This window comes from Struthio camelus, chromosome 26, assembly GCF_040807025.1.
Source record: "Struthio camelus isolate bStrCam1 chromosome 26, bStrCam1.hap1, whole genome shotgun sequence".
NCBI lineage: Eukaryota > Metazoa > Chordata > Aves > Struthioniformes > Struthionidae > Struthio > Struthio camelus.
Window position 1 is genome coordinate 2,792,760 of NC_090967.1, and position 20,904 is coordinate 2,813,663.

The following is a 20,904-nucleotide window of genomic DNA, read 5'->3' on the forward strand; positions in this document are numbered from 1 at the left end:
GCAGGAGCAGGTAAAACAGGATGAGCAGATCAGCAAGCCTTGCAAACGAGCCAGTGCCAACACTAAAGCGAAACAGCAGCCAGCCGTAAGCAACCTGGGCTCTACCTGTACTGCAATCCCTGCAACACAGGGTAGCAATACCCAATCCTGCTCCCAGCAGTGTGCTGTGTTTTTCAGGCACAGCTTGGTTTACGCTACTCCTAGGGCAGGTTTCCAGCCCAGGCTGAGGTTCGCATTGATGTGGCCAGATAACCCTCAGTCCCACAGTCAGCTAATCACGCCGTGTTTCTGGCAACGGGCATATTAGCCCCGTTTAGCCAATCATCACGTCAAATTAGCCTCCTCTACTAGGGTATGTGGCATCTCCCAGAATGGTTTCTCCTGCCCGTGGAGTTTAGTCTGTTCTGGCGCACGCAGGTCTGTGGCTCGAAGCGCACAAAAAATAGAGATGCACATGGTTTCGCTCCTACTGACCAAGAGGAGGCTCGTATCAACATTTTCTTCTCGTAGCTAAAGTGATGCCTCGCTGCTGCCCTCCCATTTGGGAAAAAGTCCCTTGCAAACAATGCCATCATTAGTTGAGCGCAAAGTCTGTTCTTGTATTTGGACAGTATGAGAAAAGTCACCTTTAATGGTGATTTTGGATGCTAGCGGGCAGAGGAGAGTATTGCATTCATAGCATCCTTCAGCCAAGTTAACGCTGTGGAGAACACAGTGCCAAGTTAGAGAAGACGACATTCAGAATAACAAGGGGGCAGATTTAATGCATGGTGCCATTTTAAGACATCCATTGGCTATCTCAAACTGGAGGAAAAAAAGAAATCTAAACTCTAATTTGAGGGTTAACTGCAAATAAACATTAACAATGGAGATGCAAGAGCAAGAGTGACTGGCCACATGCGGGACACGTGCTGGAGCAGGGCACCCTACAGAGCATGCAGAATTTGAAATTAGCAGCACTGAGGTCCAGCAAAAATGCTTGCCAGACCTGCTGGGCCCCTTCCACAGCCATCTCTCTCCTTTGGAGAGTGCACAATAAGCGTGGAAGGCTTTGAGCTGGGATGCTGAGCGAAACGCAAACTTTCTGCCTATTCTCATCAGCAGAACGCAATTGGAACAGATCATCAAATGACTACCCAGATAGATAGACCTAACAGGGCTACTTAGGAGAGGTAACGACCAGCAAAGACCAGATTAGGCATATGCTGTTCTCCTCCAATACACAGATTCAAATCCCAGCCCTGCCACAATGTGCAACGCTCAAGCAGGCCTACCTGAGCAGGATTTGAGGTGGGCTGAGCCAGAGCTGCTGCGGCCCAGCATCAAAGCCAAGACCTGCTGCCCTCCAGAAGATCATTTTTAATGAGTCTCTGGCCCTCACGGGTAAGAAACAGCAATTTAAACAAGATACTGGTGCTAGGCGTGCAATTAATACGTAACCCCCTGCTTTCATTAAGAAAAGCAGGTGCTTAAAATTGTACAGCTTCTTTTGAAACTCAGCAGGTTCACTCCTACCTCAGCTCCATGTTAGTCTTAACTCAGGTAAGGCATGTGATTTTTACATAAGACATGCATATATCGTCATAACTCCTGGAGCAGGCACAGTTATACGGAATTGCCTCACCTCGGGGAAAAAAGCTTGACTGGTAGGAGATGGTTGTATTGCTTTAACTCTACTGGCAAAGAAACTTAAAGCTGTGTGCTTAAATGAGATCTGTGTCAAATTTGCAGTCTCTAAACAAAAGCTGTCACTTATCTCAGTACAGCTTTGGTTCTCTGGCACCTCCGACATTCCCCAGGCTCTTTCCTAGTTCAGACTCCCAAACTCAGCCAGGAGAAACGTTCCCCGGGGTAGAAGAAGAGCAAAAAGGAGACTCCTCCTGAAAACGTACACCCTCCCATCCCCTGAAGTTAAACACACACAGAAGATAAGGACTGGCAATATATGAGATTTCTCAACCATAACTACAGAACCACTAATGTGACTGTGTAATATTGTCCTCTCTCCAACTGCTGGAGAAACATGGGGCATATATCAGAGCACCTCTTACCTCAACAGCACCATCGCCTTTTTTGAGCTCTTTTCCAGGTTCACTTCTTTTGTGCCAACCTGAACCCTGCTGCATCTCTAGTAGGATGCCCTCCCTCTGTGCCTCACCTATCCGTACTGAAAATTTGAGAAAAAGAAAATATTTGGAGAGAGGCAAGAGAGTGAAAAAGGCCTTTGTGTTTCTACCTTGCTGCAAAGATGCAAGGCAAACAGCTGCAAAGGTGGGGAACCACCGGAAGCAGGGATACATGCTCCAGAACATATGGAGGTGATCAGTGATGCAACTGTGGTGTTACGTTGGATTAGTGGAGACAAGCGTGAAGATTTTCCCCTTCCCTTTGTTCCCCTCTGCTTGTGATTTCCTGCCAACCTGCACTCCCTGCCCCCAACTACTGAAATGCCCCACTTTCTGGCCCTCCCATCCTCTTTTCAAATCCTCCATCCTGTGCCCTGGTTAACAGCATCAACCCCATGGGAGGGGAGAGGGGGAAGAAGGAAAAAAAAAAAAAAAAAAAGAGAGCGCAGAAAGGGGAAAAGAGGGAGAACATGAACTTCCTGAAGTCAGAAACAAAACCAAAGCAGAAATCTATTTAAACCATCTGACTGTAGCATGTAGGAGACAAACTTCACTGAAAGTCCTCCAGGCTTCATTACTTGAAAGGTTGGGACTCTGGCACCCTCAATGCTCAGAAAGTCGACAGCATCCTCCTACATCATCAGAGCTGTTAGCAGCAGGAATGGAAATGCTTCTCAGGTGTGGACAAAAGCAGAGGTCTGCAGCAATTTTCTCTTTTCAGGCTAACAAGATCTCACAGCTTTGGAAATCTGACCTGTCCATGGCACGGTCTTTTTGCTAATGGCTAAAAAAAAGTAGTTTTTATTTCAAAAGAAATGGCCGTGACAATAGGCAGGCAAGTAAATTTTATGCTTTGACATTTTTTGTTGCGGTGACTTTTTGTTTAGTGACAGTTTTGCAAGCCTGCTGTACAGGCATGTATACAACCACAACATAAACAAGCAGCCTGAAAGAAGTGCTTTAAAGAAAAGTGTCAGTTTTAAATATCAAGTCACATATTGTGTACCTCCTGTCTGCCTTCCATTAGGTATCAAAAGAGCAAGCAAAACCCATCACTCCCACTTGAGCACAAGCAAAACATGTGGGGACTAGAGGCATTTAGAGAAGAGAACGTGATACATCTTTACTAATAAAAGCTCCTGTTTTCCTCACTATGGTAAATAGCTGCAAATGCCATTCTGCAGGCTGAAATTGCATTATTGACAGCAATATAAACAAGAAACAGAAACACTGTGCTTAGCCCTTTGCAACTCTCTCCTTGTAATTGAGCTACTTTTGCTGCAAATGCACCAGCCGGCTGCTCCACAAACTAAGCAGAGCCAAGGGGCACTTTTTGCATTTGCAGCCCTGGCACAGCAGGCGCTGAGCTCCCCGCCCCGGTGTACCAGCACTTTGGATGCTCCTAATAGCTGGCTGCGTGCACATACAAAATAATTAAATCTTCAAACGGCTAACCCGTAGCACCAATTAAAGAGACAACCTCATCTTTCATAGGATTTATTACTTTCAGTGTTGTTGCCACAGGTATCCAAGTTTGAACGTTGTTTAAAGCAGGCTTTCAAAGGGGATATAGACTCACCTACCTCCAGGGAGAATGCATTTACTTTGCTCAGTAGACTATAACTTAAAATTTGTTACATGCACCAGCTTGTAACTCTTTGAAAAACTCCCTGGTTAGCCAGCTTCAAATGCATTTTATGAACTTGCCCCGATCAAAGCAATTCCCTCAACAATGAACCTCATCTTGCAATCTCACTGGCAAAAAAGGCACCGAACAAATTTTGGGGATGGAAATCACAGCTCAGGCCAGGAGGGGACTCTCCCCTCCCAACCTACTTAACAATTCTCAAACAAAGAGCTCCCTTTACCACAAAGCAAGGAGGAAAAGACATTTAACGGCAAATTCTGCTGCTCAAAAGGAAGAAAAAGAGAAGCTATTTTGCCACAAAGCTTTTATTCCTTGCAAACAGAATAATCTGTCAGCAGGAGATAGTACGGGCTCCTGTTTCAATAGGACGCAAACCTGGCAGCACGCACTTTTGCTGATGCTGACGGGAGACAGTTGCCTGCTCTTTACATTCGGTGCAGATACAAAGCACCACTAGTGAGCTGCACGGCAAGGCCGGGATGGCCTGGCGAGGCATTAGCTCACCCAACCGTTTATCTTGGTTTTATTTCCCCGCTCCGTGTAGCCCCGACTCCTTCGACAAGCCACAATGTCAGCGCCGAGGCTGGAAAGAGACAATGAAACTTTTTCACCTCCTGCCGCTCTGTCTTAATGTCAATTAAAAATGGTTATTTCCACGTGGAATTTAGTGTGTGCAGTTTCCTGCTAGAGGTGCAGTTTTATTGAAGTGCACTGGGAAGGGGGGAAGGAAAGGGGAGTTTGTTTCTGATCAGATTAGTCATCTATGAACCATGGCATGGTGGTGGTGGTTGGGGGGAACGGAGTAACAATTTTAAGTGTTTTGCTACTGCAAATAACAAACTAACAGTTTGACACCAGGATGACGAAACCACAGCCTTCTAGGACCAGGACAATAGGCACAGGCTGAGCGTGCTGGCTAAAATAAAATACCAGCAGCAAATAACACAGCTTACTCTGGAAAACACTACTTGCAGCTCAAAGCCCCAGGAAGACCAACTTTCCTGTGGTGACCTATATGTGCTATAAATGCTGCAGACATGGTTTGCATGACGTAAGCTTCATCCTAGTGGCAATTGTTGGGTTTCTCCTCGCCAAGAAAATGCAAAGCGGAGGTGCTGAATTGTCCATAGGCCTGGATGGCTAAACCAGTTCCTCCCCAGTGCATTTAAGGACAGAAATGAGGGAAACAGCAGCAAGGTTTAAAATAAAACCAGGAGACAAATATAAAAGCATAGAGATCTCAAAGCTGGAGGGCCTGCATTAACACTCTGAATTTTCCTAGCCTGGAAGAGAGAAACAGTCCCCCTTTGCAAAGAGGCCACTCGCACGAGTGTACCAGTAGCTTGACGGAGGCGACCAAGGCAGTTATTAATTGGGATTTGAAGAGGATTCAAATTTGGGGCAGTTTTATCATAATGGTTTTCTAGTAGCACTGTTTTAAATTATTGCAGTTACCTTATTTACCAGCTGGACTTTGGAAGCAAGAATCTTATCTTGCCAAATAGGGTATTTTGGCTGAAAGTCAGCAGGGTCACTGCCTTGCTCTTTTCACTTCTAACTTCCCCTAGGGAGGAAAGGGCCTCAAGTTAATAGCTCCTCTGGAGGTGAAAAAATAAAAGCTACAAGCTGCCCCAGGATTTCCCTGAGGAGGAGGGGGATGAAGAGCAGGGGGGTCATGAGTGCATGCTTCCAAAAGTGGGTAGAAGCATAACATACCTACTTTTCTGGCACAAAAGACAATGTCAGTTTATTATTTTGCAGTTATTTCAATAAATCTAATGAGATATTTACGTTATGGTACATGCAACTGAGCTAGGACTTAAGAGAGTCAGCATTTGCTTCTCCTTTCTGAGTGCAGGGACAGCAGCGGAGGGGAAGCACTGCATTATTTTATCATGGATATGGGACACTAATTGAACAGAAGTGTTTAAAAAAAACACTAGATACATTAGAGGTGAAATCTGGCCCTTCCTGCCTGGCAAGAAGATTTAAGGAGTTAATCTCCAGGTCCAGATTACAGAGTGGCTGCAAAGCGCTCTGCTCCCTTGACAAGTCTAGGTCCCCAAATCCAAAGACCATCTGCTCTTCACCCTCCAACCACATTAGGGCTGGTGACAATTCAAATCAAATTTTGAGCTAGATGGCTGGCTATGCCTTTGGGGACGAACCAATATCTGATTGCAACTTGCTGTCAATTGCTCAACTAAGCTAAACCAGCATCAACAATGTACAAAAGCAACCACTCACCACTAAGACCTAGTTTACACACGCTTTGGATCCTTGAATAGAGGCAATGCACCCATGTACACAGCACATCTTAATACCTTACTGCAGTTATTCCTCCAGCCAGCCAAAAATCAACCTTCAGACACCCAAATCAGAAGGAAGCCAGATTTGATAAGAAAATGAAATGTTCCCCTTACTCCCTAAAGGTGAGGCTATGAACAACCAGCCAAAGGGATAACTGCTGGAAGCCATTGCCAAAGCGAACAGTTTCCCTTAAATCAAGCCCTGAGCTGCATTTCCAATCTGGGATGCCCATCTGCTGGATGGGAGAGCCACACCAGAGCCCCGAGACCGGGACAGCAGCGATTGTGAAACTTCTTTAATGCAGTTATATAACATCAGTTCGCTGTTTTTATGAACTGCTCACAGCCAGACTCAAAAAACAGCAGCCTAGAGGAAGGGTGGTGTCAACATTACCTTTCATTCACCCGAAAGAAAGGGAGGAAAAAAAGAAAAGATTTTGCGTCTTTTCAGCTGCCGTGCAGCGGAGCAGAGGGGGGTCCAGTCACGGGTCTGGCTTTACCATCCAAGCCCTGTTCCAGGCTGTGCTCACTGGCCAGCTCTATAAATCAAGCGGCCAAGCCAACCTCTGAGCAGGAAATGAATTAATGCAAGCTTGCTCCATTACTATTCTCTTGCTAGCGTGTAGTGTGTCTTTGGTGGATTATTTTAACAGCGAAAGTCTCAGGCACATACGCACACAGGAACACTCACTAAAGAGATCAGCTTCCATCTGGGTTAACTGGAGAGTTTTCTCCCCTTGAATTTCCTCCTTTCTCTCCAGCGCCCACTCAACAGCTTCCCTCCCTGTAAAAATGTTTGTTCGAAACTGTTTTGACATGCAGCTAAACAGCCAGATCTGAAAGCTTCAAATTTCACTGACAAGAAAGGGCTGGAGTGGGGTGAGGGCAGGCAAGAAGATCCCTCTCCAACGTGTCTTCTGCAAGTTTGCCCAAGAGCTGTCCCCTGACACACTGCAGCGTCAGTGCTGCTGTCCCGAAATCCTGCCTGGGTCTGCAGGATGCTGCCGGCACCCCTCAAGTGGTGTCCGTTGGGATGCCCGCCATCACAATATGCGTGAATGGCAATTCCCTAGGTCCATACAAACTCCCCGTGCCACCAGGCCAAACATGCCCACCCCAATAGCAAGGAAATCGCCAGCTTCACAGGGCCTGGAGTTTCCCTAATCGGCTCAAGTTAGCCCAGGGTAGAAAAGGTCAAGTTTTAACCACCCACAAAGCATCAGCGTGTTTCGGTAAGAAAGGCAAATTAACCGAACTGCCTGCACCCTGTGTGAACAGCAGCCTAACACAGCCCAGGCTTCCCTGGGCATCAAAAGCCCGGCACAACCAGGGAATTCACCACTTTGACTTCAAATTAACCAGTGCTGCGTTTCTAAATCTGACGCCTAAAGTTATGCACCCTTCTGAGTTTCCTACCACAGTCAGGTTAGCAGCTCGTCCCTCCCTGTAGACGTTCCGTTCCCTTGTGTTTGAGTCCCTTTCCTTCCCCCACCGGCTGCGTCAGCAGGGATTAGGCTACGTGGCTGACAAAACACCAGCACCTCTGGGCAACTCCAGTCACTGCTCGGCGCTACTGGAGAGCAGTGAGGAAGAGAGCAGGGGGGTGCTCCTGGCTTTGTGGCAACTGCAGCAACATGGACCAGGCAAGGTCTGCTCCCGGGACCTGCACAACTTCTCCAAAGCTGCGGCAGGGATCTAACTCAGAGATTCACAAAACAGCTCCAGCCACCTTTGCTGCCGCTCTCCATGGGAAGGCTGTGTCACCGTGAGTTATCTGATCAGCAGCGCTTTGCAAAGCCACCTTTGGGAATGGAGAGATGTCCCACAACAGTGGGGAACCCCGCTGGAGGAGCTGCATGGGGAAGATACCCAAATTTCACCAATGTCTCCCTTCAAAGCCTTTGGGCACCTGAGCCCCAGGAACTAGCCATCAATGAAGTATCTTCTCAGTGACGTACAGTAAAAGTCTTCCAGGACGTACATCTGCAGACACACGTTCATCTAAGCAGCTCAAGAGAACAGCATTGACTGTTCTTAGACCACGCCAATCAGAGCTGCAAGGCAACAACCTTCGGTTCAGGTAATGACTTCTTAATTGGAGAAAGAGCAGCAAGGCAACTCTGCCTACCCACACACATGAGGAGCAACAAGAAAAACATCCTTATGCAGAGAAACAGCAGCAGATCACCACCATAACAATACACAGCACCACAGACCTACAGCAACCCCTCTGTTTAGATCTTCGGAAGAAAATAGAAATTTATTGCAAGAAGCATTACACTGTTAAGACAAAAAAAATTAAGATGACAGTACCTGATCCTCCAAACTGAGTGCTCGCTAGGGTCGTGGGTCTGTTTTTTCCATTTGCCACTGGCAGAGGAAACATCTAGAAAAACAAGAAGATGAGAGAGAAGGGAAGAGAAAAGAGATTTCAGTATGTTAGTTTTGCTGTGCTGCTGTAAAGGGGGACAGATCAGGGAGACGGGGGGAGGAAGGGGGGAAGAGAAGCACTTTATTGATGCAAAAAACTTCCTCTTCTTGTATCCCTGCTATATAGATCAGCTGCAGAAGGGACGGGAGAGCGACGCAGCTGTGTGCTAATATACACACACATTCTTACACACATAAACTTCTGTGTACACAGTATGTCTGGTTCCTTAGGTGCAACGGAGAACGAGCCAAGAAGTATCATTACTGTGGTCAAAACCAACAGTCTCTTTCCTAACTTTTTCACAGAGGCCCAGACTAGAGGATGCCCAGGAGGCCATGGAGTAAGGCTGACTTCATTCATAAAAAGCTAGTGCAAAGACTACAACACCCAGCAAAGATTATAGCACCCAGCGAAGACTACAACACCCAGCAAAGCTCATTTTATCCCTAAACCCATCAGCACGCAAGGTGGGCTGAGTTCAGTTCCCGTGTCTCTCCCAGGCCTGCCTCCAGCACGGCTCTGTGCTTGAGGAGGGCTGGGGTTGCCTGCAGGCTTCCAGCTGGCCAAGACAGGGATGACTAAATTACACTCCCTCGATTGTCGACCTCAGCACAGGACACCCTACGCCAGCCCTAGATGAGCCCTCCTCCTTGGAGGGACAAACCCTACGATCTGTCTCCCAGCCCCAGTCCTTTGGGGGCTACGGCACTGCTAATGCAGCAAACAGTCTGTGAGAAGCTGGTGGGAGAAGCTTGGCTAAGTGCATGATTTTTTGACTCACGATTAACATATTTTTATAATATCAGTCATTCTGGCTGCTTGTTTGCTACCTTGCTGCAGCTACAATATCACAGCTAATCTTCTTCTGCCAGGGAGCTTCCTCCAAAATACTGCATACCTAGTGAGCTAACCTGTATAAATATTTTTAATATAAGTTGGGAGGGTTTCAAAAGCTGTTATTTAAAAATGTATATGCACCTGCGTGCTGCAGAAAAGAAAACTAATTCTTCTGCACACAAATGGAGCTCTAGCCAATAAAACAACTGGTGAGAAAACGCTTAGTAAATTAACATTTTAATATCCTTTTACTACTCAAGATACTTTCACCACCAAGTCATTTGAATTTTTATTATTTTTAGCTGTGCAATGTCTGAGTAACCCAAAAGTTTAATGCTTTGAAGATTAAACAATGCAATAGCACAAGAGCCTACAGAAATACAGCATTTCATGCCCTGACATAGCTGATGTCTGGCTGTGGTCAGAAACATTCCTTTGTACAAAACTGTCTGCCCAGCTTTGTTTTTACAAATGCTGGGGAGAAAAAAACACAGTTAAATGTGGTAGAGATGCAAAGAGAGCAGTCAAGCAACCAGCTGCCATTCAAAAAGCACACAAATTTGTGACTGTATATCTGCATGCACACATTTATATATATATATATATATATACACACACATATGTGTGTGTGTGTGTGTGTGCATGCATGCGTGTGTGTGTATTTAAATATATGTGTAAACAGTGTTTAAGTACATACCCCTGTAAACAGTGTTTAAGTACATACCCCTGTGTATGGAGAAGTCATTCCTGCCAACAGCAAACCTGAAGACACCTGGCTCCCTACACATTCACACCCTGGTTCTCCGGCCAGCCCCCGCAGCAACGCCACTATCCCTGCGCCTCACCGCACACGCTGTCAGATGCGCAGCACCCACGGATGCTGCCGGGGCAAACCCCGGGCAGCTGCTGTCCCCCCAGTTCCCCAGTACCCACATGCCCAGGGGGCGTATCGGAGGCCGAGCCCCTGCACTCCTGCCCCAGGGCCGGGTGCCATGAGCGGGCTCAGCAGTTACTCGAGGTGGGCCATCAGATCTACCACCAAACATGCCTTGTTTCCTCAGGAAGTTGAGCTAGAAAACAAAAACAAAACCCAATGACGCTGAAGACCTGCAAGCTGCCTTCCTTTGCAATGCCGCAGAGGACTTTTTGCGAAGGACAGCAGTCTTTGAGACTGCTAAAAGTGAAGTTTGTATCACTGATCCAACCCAGCCTGTTCTCACTCCCTCTTCATAAGGTAGGGAAGAAAATTAAATGAAGTGGTCAGAAACCCCCTTTCCAAGTGGTACGAGGCAGTTCTGCATATGCAAGAACACAGGGGGTTGGGATGTACAAACATAATGGTATCAAACAGCAAAAAGAGGAAAAAAAAAAAAAAAAAAGTAGCACCACTGGCCCTTTTCCGCGAGCGTTTCTGCTTAATACTTGCTGATACTGAAAAACCCAAGATTCGAGTTGCAAACACCAGTGGAGCAAATGACCGGCTTTGTTCCATTGTGCAACGAGCACTTTCAACTTCTGCAAACACGGTGGTCCCCCCCGCGTGGCCCCGCTCCCCCCAGCCTGCCGGCTTTCGGCAATCCCCAGCACACCCACGCACACGGGCCCTGAGCAAGGGATGCCCTCCCCACCTCTCACCTTCACCCGCCTCCGTCTGTTTTGTGAGATATTTTGAGACTGATGTAACACCTTCCTGTTCTCGCTTCCAAAGGAATTAAAGCATAACTGACCCCTTTTCCACATCAAAGAGAGCGGAGATGCTCAAGCGGCATGACATTTGAGGAGAGGGAACCCCGGGTTACTGTTCGCTTCAATAAAGACTCCAAACATATTTATCACTTGCAAACTCCAGGAAGTGTTTCGTTTGCGCTGCCAACTTGTTTTTCCACTGTGGTGTGGGCTGAAGTCAAATTGGTTGCACTGCATCGCGGAGCGGGGCGCAAGTCATATGTAAAGCACTCTCTGCCTTCGTTCACTTCTGTCACTCAAAATCAAAGTTCACCCACCCACTGCAAATTTCCTTTCTCCTTTTAAACGCGACTTTAAAAATAAACAAGGGGGAAGAGGGAAACAAACTGAAGAATTGGCATGCACTGGAGGGACCCAAGCATGGAGCATTTAAGAATTTGTAATTGGGTCATTACTTGTCCTTTGTTGGATTTGACTAATGTAGATTTAAGCAGTTATGTAAAATCCCCCATCTTAAGTCTCTGTATACAGTTTCTCAAGTAATGCCTCCAGTCTCCTCGACAGCTGACAACAACTTATGCGTATCCTCATATCTGTATTTCTCCCCTCCTTCCCCAAGAATTAATTCTCCTCCTTTCCTCCCAGATTAAGAAATACAAATCCAAAGTATGGAAAAATTCCAATCCATGCACTTGCCAGTGGGATGTTAAACCTAAGAGACGCTATGTTTTCAAAAGCAAACTCATAAGCAAGTAAGGGAATTTGTCAGACACAAATAACAATATCGAGCAACATTTCATTTATTGTGTACTCTTACCAGTACATCAGTGTTTTCAAATTAAATAGCCGTTCTCACTTCCTCTGCTCTTCCGCCTTATGAACTCCAGGCTGAACCAACCTCAGGCCTGAACTCAAAACCTGAAATCTATTTTGCAGCATGGAAAGCATCCAGCTGTTAATTCAGGGGAGAAGAGGGAATTCGACTCAATAAATTTTGCCAGCAGGATATTTTATATGCGTTCATTTAAGACAGACCTTCCTGACTACAGCCCCAAACGTTCACCGAGGTGTAAAGCAAACTTTACAACCGCTTCACTCTAAACAAAAGCAAGAGTTTTATCATGGAAATGCAGGCACTACTCCTTGGCTAGAGCAGGGCATATGGCACTTTTAGCATTTCAGAAGTAGCAGAAGCAAAGACAGAAGGAGTGCCGGTAACTGAGAGCTGCTCAAGCCCAGCTTTTTTATAATATAGTGTCAGAAAGCTCTGGCAGTTGCGTTTTTACCCTTAATTCAGTGGCTGGAGTCACAAGGGCCAGCAGGCAGTAAGAGCAGTCGCTTGCAGAGAAATCAGGCTGCAGGTCCTACGTGATTGCTCAAGCCTCTGCCTACATTGCAACTTCTCACTAAGTTAGAAAGCCACTATGTATGACAACTAGCATCCCCACAGCATATGGTTAATACTCTGTTAATAATCATGGCTGTTAACAGTATTTCACTTCTGCCATAGACCTAGGCTGGCACACAGCCGCTTCCTTCTATCTAGCTTGGCAGGCTCCTTCTGCGGCATGGACAGGGCCCCCAACCTTGCGTTTCAGCGCCTGGGCTGCTCCCTCCTTTCTCCTGACTCCCTTTGCACAGTAGCGTCCCGGCTGCCCCTCCCTCCCGACACCCTCCCGAGCCACCTCCGCGACATGTCCGGAGCTTCCCGCGAAGCACAAACACCGGCAATGCAGCATGGCCAAGACTGGGACAACTGCACCAAGTTCACATGACCCAGCATCTCCCAGCACACAAAACACATACACATAAGTGCAGCTCTTACTGTACTCATTCTATACCTACATATATAACCTCAAAAATAGACAGCTATGGACCAAAGAATAGCACGTCAAAACCAAAGTCTAAAAAAAAAAAAAAAAAAAAAAAAGGTTAAGCCAGCAACACAAATCAATAAATAGGATGTCTTCCTGAAAGCCCTCTTCCAGATTTGCAAGCCCTTTCTGGATTACTGCCACAGAGCAGTGGTGAAAGAAAGCTTACAAATTACCTGCACTTTGGGGCAATTATAAAAGGCAATTTGTTCTGAGGGAGAAGTAAGCGCTCTGCTTTGCACACCCCAAAGCAGTGATCAGACTACAGAGCTGGGTGTTTGGCTCCGGCTAACTTAAATGCACATTACAGATTCCTTTGATTTTCACCCTTATTGGCAAATTACCTCAGCACAAAGCTCTGGAGGAGTGCTTTCCAGTTCAATAACTACCTAATTTATTTATTTATTAAAGATGGCATGAGTCTTTCTTTGCCAGACTATAAGCCCAATTTATAACATCTCATACAGCCCTGCCCTTTAGTGACCCCACAAACTCATGTCTGCCCATGCAACCTAATAAGGCCAGGACTTAAAATTCACTCCCGGTACAGCAAAGCACAGCACAGAGCTGGACCACAAACTACCAGGGGCCGAACATATTTTCCCTAGAAAAAAGGAACTGAAATACTGATCTGAAGTGAATGCTTCTGGACTCTCTCAATCTCTCTAGTCTTCTCTCCTGTCTGCTGTCCTGAAGAGAACCCAATGCTCTACTCCTGCTTTTTCAAATAACAATATAAATATACTTGATAGAGAGTTTTGTGGTCAAAAAGCCTTCATCCCAGTGATGCAGGGACAGCAGCCCATGTAGCAGCCTCTACAACATTCCCACACTGCACAAAACAGTCTACTAGCTCTATGTTTTAGCTACTCATTTTCTAGGAGATATGCTAATATCCTCTTTATGCAAACTCAGGAGAAGGGTGTGCATGTGCAGAGAGGAGGGTTTGTGAAACAGATCTGGCTCAAATCCAGACTGCGCTGGAGCCCATCGGCCAATTTATCCTGGAGGGAACGTCTTCAAATCATTTGTTGGCAAATGACATTTGCAGGCCCTCATCCTGCAAGCAACCATCCCCAGTGCTGTTGCTCAATATGCAAGTCTTACATGAATACAGGACAAATTCTGGTCATTCTCCAGGTTTTCACCAACATAAAAAGAGCTGGAATCGAACCCAAATTCAACCATTAGCTGTAGGTTAATCTCCAAGAACAGAAACGTTCATGTAGAGAGGGAACAGGTCAGGACCTCTCTAGGGAGCACAACTCTGTGAGCATGCAAATGAGGATGGTTCGTTAATATTGAAAATAAAGTCTTGGGTTTTTTAAAGCTCCACATGGTGAGTGGGATTCGATTTTTTTCTAAGGGGGAAAAAAAGACAGACAGGAGTTACTACAGTCCTGAACTGGGAGCAGATTATGGATTACTGACCCAAAGCGTAGTTCAAAACCTGGCACTTTCACACATATGAGACAGCGAGCTCCAGGACTCTTGCCAAGCAGCAGAACCTCTAAGATGAGAGGGGAAAAATAACCACACACTGCTCCTCAGTGAACCCTGAATGTATTTCTATTTTTAAAAGCATACTGTCACCACAGTCCCCCTACCAACTGTAAAATGTGCTACCGTAAAAAAAAAATATATTGCTGTTAATTAAATGGGACCAACCTCCCTACAGAAGCTGAAAATTAGAAGAATTTATCCTTTCTTTCTGGAGGAGAATTGCTCTTACATGGGATAAAGGAACACTACCACAATGCCTGCCTGCGCTGCAGAGCTCTCCATGGACTGATACAAGTCCTGGCTGTACGAAAAGGTTTATTTCCCATTGCTAATCTTCTGTGCCTAGGTACAGAAGAGGTGCCAAACTTCAGCACTCTTTGCAGGAGTAACAAGTACAAGGAGAGTGGGTGCCCCTAACTTTGCTACTCTTTTTCCCCTCTTTATTCTTCTCCCTTCCTCTCCAAGGGAGGGTAAAATTAGCTCACAGGGGGCTATAGCCCTGCACTGGGTGACCCAGTGCAGCCCAGGTCCACAGCTGTGTTGCTAATAGTTACTCCTCCTCATGGAACGGTTTTTTCCATCTTCACAGTACATTTGCTTATCTAAAAAGCAAGACACACACTCCCAGTGCCATGAGGGTGCAGCACGCGACAGAGGAACCACACAGAAAGTTACTTTCTTTTGAACATAAGCTCCCCTTCCACAAGTCACCTGCCAACTACAGCCGGCTCCAGTGCCACAAACACGCAATTTACACTGTGTGCCACGTTACTGACTGCAGGGGAACGGAGGCCACAGCACAGATGACTGCGCTAAGGACGAGCCCTTACTCTGCTATGATAAGAAGGGACTCGTCTTCCCTCTGAGATGCATACGCTTTTGAGGCAAAGTTCTTATATTCTGTTACTTTAAATGCAACTAAAGGCTTCCAGGACTGAGAAGAGCAGAACGTGGGGAACACAAGAGTCTAACTCCTGCAAAAATAATGCACTGGAGAGTTTGGATAAATTTCCAATACAGATAGAATAACCTGTAGGAGCAAAAGTTTAATAGTCTGGATATGGGAAGAGGAAAAAAGCCTGATTAATCAGCTACTTAAGCCACATCTTTGCATTAGTTTTGTATCTATGGCTTCAGGAGCAGTTATCCGGCACTTTTGCAGTGAGCATTTAAACACAACACAGACAACGATGTTACATTTCCAGAGAATTTCCCATCCTCCCCCCGCCACCCTCAAAAAAACAAAACAAAAAAAAAACCAAAAAACCCAAAACCCTCTCTGCACTCACTGCGAGGAAACCATACACATTTTGGGGGGGGGAGGGGTAGAGGCTTTGCTTCAACTCGAAAATAAACAAGTTGCAGCACATGTGCCCGCACACAAATACACAGCACATCTGAAAGCCATCACGTCCAATTTCCAGGCTCACGTTTCCTCCCTTGTGCAGCTCCAAAACACTGCAAATAGGCAAAGCCCCAGGCCCTTTAAAGCCCCCCGACCGCGTTCGCTTACCATACTGAAGTCCAGCAGGTCACTGAGCTCTTTGTCTGTCCCAACTGCAGCCATTCTCTGCTGCTGCTGATTCATACTCCCACAGACTCAACAGTGGCAGTCCTAGAGAAAGCGAGGGGGAGGGGAAGAGATATTTTAATGACTAGAGCAAACCACCCACCCCATTGATGAATATTTAAAAAAGACAGAGCCAGAGAGAAAGGACCAAAAAAAAAATCCTTTGCGTCTCTCCAGCATCCAACTTCTGTGCTGAGAACACAGTCAAAGTCCTCACATAGCACCCAGAGGCAGGAACAAGCGCTCTATTGACCAGACACACTTGTATGTTAGTTTTTTGCTGCCAATCCCACTAGTTCAGGCCAATTCTGTTCCTGGCGTGCGGCGAATGAAAAAAAAAAAAAAAAAAGAGTCAACTCATTTATCAAAGGGTTCAGGCAAGTTATCACTCAGGCGCTTGTCTGGCTCAGCTTCGCCCCCTCTCCTTCCCCCACGCTCGCTCCCTGCAGGAGGCTCTCTTGTCCTTGCCTAGTTTTCTTTAAAAAAAAATGAGAGAAAAAAAAAAGGGTCCGATCTTATGCCTTTTTCCTGACAGTTGTAGAGCACCTGCAGCTCCTTTTTGAGGGGGGCTGAATTTGGAGATGTCCAGTAACTTTAAAAAGCCAGACTGTAACTAGTGGGAACTGAGCCTCTCTCCCCCACTCCGCACCAAAAGGGACTGGAGGAAAAAAAAAAAAAATTGTCTTCAGAGGGTATTGCAAAAATAAAGCCCTCCAGGAAACCTTGCAAGATAGGTAAATATTATTCTTCCTAATTTTACAGATTATTTTTTTAAAAAGGGAGATTGATCTTTTTGGCTAACTCACTGCGATAGAAAAATATTTCTTTGGGAGGGAGGAAGAGAGGCCTGGGATGAGATAAAAGATTCCTTCCCCCCTCCTCCACTTTTTTTTAGGAGCTCATTCATGGTTGTAAAGGGCAGCTGGCCAATAAATTTAACTCATTAATCATAAGCCTAAAAAAAAAAAAATTAATAAGAGAACTGCGTTCCTTCCAAAGCATTTGTAGGCTGTGCTGGCTCAGCTATCACTTTTTTTTTTTTAAACTTCATTGAAAAGTTGAAATCAGCCCAGCATGTAAAAACCTTTTGCCACTATAAAAAACAGCCAGGGGATTTTTTTTTTTTTTTAATCCTCTTATTTAAGTGTCAGCAATGCGTCCGGCAATTATTTTTAAAGCAACTTGACCAACCTGGTTTTCTTCCCCTCCTCCTCCCCCCCAACACCAGCCCTTGCCCCTGCCTCGACCACCCTGGTCTGAGGAGCTCTCTGAAGAGCTCGTCCCCACCTCTAAGCACCCCGAGAAACCCCAGCGCCACGGGCAAGAAAAGGGAAGGGGAAGGGTGACAGCAGCGGGGCCGGCAGGGGGGAGAAGCATCCCCCTAGCAGACCTCCCCAAGCTCCCTCGACAATACCAGAGCAGCCCTGGACAACCACAGCCCTCGGAGGAGACCTGGAGCCATCGGCAGCTCTCGCAAAGACCACAGACCAGCACACACCAAAACTTCAGTATGCTCCCCCCACCCCCAATTTTAACTTCAAATTAGTGGCCCAGGAAGCAAAAGTCCTGCCCTCGCCTTGTGCCATGGGAAGGGTTTTTATTTGTTCACCGGCTTCTAAAACACAAAGGCCGCTCAAAACTCGACCCCGTGCGGTGGCCACCACCGGGGCGCAGCCTTGGCAGGACGGGGCGGCCGCGGGCCTGCAGCCAGGCCCTGCTGCGCCCTCGAAGCCGGGCGAGCAGCGGCTGCCTCGGCCGCGCAGTGCCTCGCAGGAGTTTTTGCGCCGCGTGCCAGCGGAGGAGCCGCGCTCGGGCTAACGCGCAGCAGATGTTTGCTCGGCCCCCCCGCCTTCCCCAGCGCACTTCAACCTGAGACATTCGAGTTTCTTCCACCAGAGCCGAGCTGCACCTTATTGCCTTTGGACAAAGGCTCCTCACCACCAGCCCTACACTCCTCCCCCACCCCTTCCCCACTCCCTCCTTTCTGTCTCCTCCTCCTCCTTCCTCCAAAGCCCTTTCCCAAAACTCCAGACATGGCCTACAAAGCCCTGCTGCTCCAGCCACCAGCGAGAGCACCCACTGGCCGGGCGGGACGCCCGCACACGGGCTGGGCCCAACTCGCCATGCCCGGGGTGCCCGCTCCCCTCACGCCAACTTTGCAAACAGCGGGCGTGCGAGGCCTGCAAGGTAAACACGAAGCCTGTGGCAAGGGTCCCACGGGGAAGGGGCAGCCCCGGCTGCCTCCCCTCGCCAAGGTCCTTGGGACCACGGGGAGGGGGCCCAGAGAGGCTTGCCTCCTCCCCCCCCCAGGTCTGTGGGGAGGGGGCCAAACCAGGGTGCCCCAGGGCTGAAGTAGGCCATTCCCTCAGGCCACGGTGAGGGGGCTGAGGCAGGTCACCACCCCCCACCCAAGGTCTCCCAGGCTTTGGGGAGAGGGGCAACGCTAACCATACCCCCACGGTGCCCTGGGCAATGGGGAGGGGGCCGAAGCGGGCCACCCCCCCCAAAGATCCCCCAGATGATTGAGTGGAGGCCAATAGAGCTCCCCCCCCCGGGCTGGGGGGAGGCGGTCGACACAGGCTGCGTCCTCCTGGTTCCCCCAACTTTGCCAGTGCCCCAGTAGGAGCTGAGTCCCTCGGCCTGGGAGTAGGAATGAAGAGGCCCCGGCTGAGCCCGCGGACCCCCCCACCCCCGGCCCGGAGCAGGGATGCGCCGGCCCAGGGACCGCCCCGGGCACAAAGGGGCCCCCTGAGCTACTGCCCCGGAGGGAGGCAGCGCTGAAGTTTGCAGCGTACAGACCGGAACGGAGCCCCCCCCCCCCCCCAGGGGAAAGCAGGGACCCTCCAGACAGGCCGCGGGACTCACGCCAGGGTAGGGTCCCCCTCCAAGGTGGGAACCCGCGAACCGCGCAACCCTCATCCCCGGTGCTCCCCTCGTCCCTCCACCCCCCCGAGTGCCCGCAAAGACCCCGTGCCCCGGAGCAGCGCCGCCCCCTCCCCGGATCCCCCGGCAAACTTTGCCGAGCGCCGGCAGCGAGCGGCGCCGGGGACAATAGAGCGGCCCCGGGAGCGGGGGTCGCCGCGGCCCGGCGAGCACTGAAGGGGCAGCACCGACCCCCCCCCCCGGTTGACCCTTTCCCGGCCGCGTCCCCGCTCCAAGTTCGCGGCGGCCCCGAGGCGCGGAGCAGGGACAATAACTTGGCGGCCCCGGGGCTCTCCGCGGTTGCCGGGGACAGCAGGTCCCCCGGGCGGGGGGAAGCACCCTGCCCTCCGCCCGCAACCTGAAGTTGCCTGGCGGCAGGGAGCGAAGTGGGGGGAGCACCGGGCCGCCCCGGCAGCCGGGGCGAAGTTTTGCAACAGTTCCGGGAGTGGGGGGCTCCCCCATGACCTCTAGCGCCCGCAGCCCCGCGGAACGGAGGGGGCAGGCGGTGGCAAAAAGCGTCCCCCCGCCCCGGGCCTTGCCCTCTCGCGCCCCTGGACCGGGGGGAGGCGGTGGGTTAGAAGGTTTACATATATATATAATATATATATATATTTTATATATATATATATATATATATATACACACACACACACACTTTTTTTTTTTTTTTTACCTGTTCTGGGGCAGAAACGCATCCAAAGTGCGTGCGCGGGGGAAGGGAAGCGCATGAAAGTCCCCGGGGCGCGGCGACGGGGGCTGCGGGGGGCGCGGCGGGCGGCTGCTGCCTGGCGCGGCGGCGGGCGGCGGCCGCGGCGCCCTGGGGCCGGCGGGCGGCGGCGGCGGCGCCTATTGTTCTCGCGCCGCCGGCGGATACAATGTAGCGAAGCGGCGCGTTCGATCGGGCCCGGGCGGCGCGTTCGATGCGGTCCGCCCCGCGCGCGAGCGCGCGGCCCCCCCTCCGCGCGCGCGCCGGGCCCTAGCGCTAGCGCTGCCGCCGCCGCTCCTGCTGCTGCCGCTCTTGCCGGCCCCACTGCCTCCGCATGGTCCCCCCGCGGCGGCGGCGGCGGCGGCGGCGCGAGACGCGGCGCCCCCCCCGCCCCTCCCCTCGCAGCGGGGCTGCCGCTCGCGCGGCACCTCCCCCCGCCGTATCCCTCCGCCGCCTGCCCAGCTGCGCCTTGGGGGGGTTGTGGCGGGGGGGACAGGGGAGGCGGTGCTGCCGTCGAGGCCCCGCGTCTCCGTTTCTTCCCCCCCTCCCCGAGCGCCACGCGGGTGAAGCAGCAGGTGAAGGCGAGGGCAGCACCAAGCCCCCCGGCTGCCCCGCCGGCGAGGGGGAGGGGAGCAGCACCTGTTGCAGCGAGACGTGCCCCGACGGAAGCCCCAACATCGCCCATCCAGAGCGGGGGGAGAAGGGGAGCCCGGAGGGAGGGGGCCAGGGGGGTGGAGCCCGCCAGAGGGGCGGGGCGGAGCGGGGGCAGAGGGACTATGTTTCGCGGCGGAGGAGGCCGCCGGGCGCGCGTGGCACGGCCGCGGGAGGTCCGGGGGCGGGCCGGGGCGGGGCGGGGGCCATGACGACATGGGAGCACCAGGAGATGGAATGATAAGGCCGCCGGGCAACGTCCAACGGGAGGGCGCTGCTGCATCGAGTGGCAGGCGAGGCGGCCAACCGGAGCGCGCCCTGCCCTCCGCGCTCCGCCCCTCGCCCGCCGAGCGAGGAGGCTGGGCGCTGCAGGGGTCAGCGGCGGCCGCGCTGGTTCGCGTCGACGCCCGCACGCTGCCCGCTCCGCCGAGAGCAGCTCCAACGGGGCGGGCGGGTAGGGCCGGGCAGGCCGCAGACCCGCCCCGCAGCCCTGCGGGAGGGAGGAGGTTGGCCAGGCCGAGTCTGCGAGCCCCTTGGGGCAGGGAGTGCGGCTTGGCGCCGTCCCAGGGGGACAGCTCTGGCCCCAGGGCTGTCCTGCACCCTGTCTCCGCTGATGCCGGGGCCTTGGGGTAGCCATAGGC

The 20,904-nt window shown here is 50.4% G+C and overlaps 1 protein-coding gene across 13 annotated transcripts in view; it reads right to left on the reverse strand.

The window, feature by feature from the left end:
• The window catches only part of TCF3 (transcription factor 3), an 81,887-nt gene extending 61,435 nt beyond the window's left edge, over window positions 1-20,452 (reverse strand). For 10 of the 13 annotated variants that reach the window (XM_068920290.1, XM_068920289.1, XM_068920286.1 and 7 more), the window contains exons 1-3: window positions 19,580-19,712; window positions 15,928-16,029; window positions 8,397-8,469 (exon numbers count right to left, since the gene is read on the reverse strand). In XM_068920290.1, the coding sequence (XP_068776391.1) occupies window positions 8,397-8,469; window positions 15,928-16,002 (148 nt within the window). In that variant the 5' untranslated portion in view covers window positions 16,003-16,029; window positions 19,580-19,712. Of the gene's footprint in view, window positions 1-8,396; window positions 8,470-15,927; window positions 16,030-19,579; window positions 19,732-20,251 lie in introns of those variants that run through there. The other 3 variants (XM_068920278.1, XM_068920280.1, XM_068920284.1) reach the window with 3 other exon arrangements.
• Window positions 20,453-20,904: the final 452 nt, after the last annotated feature.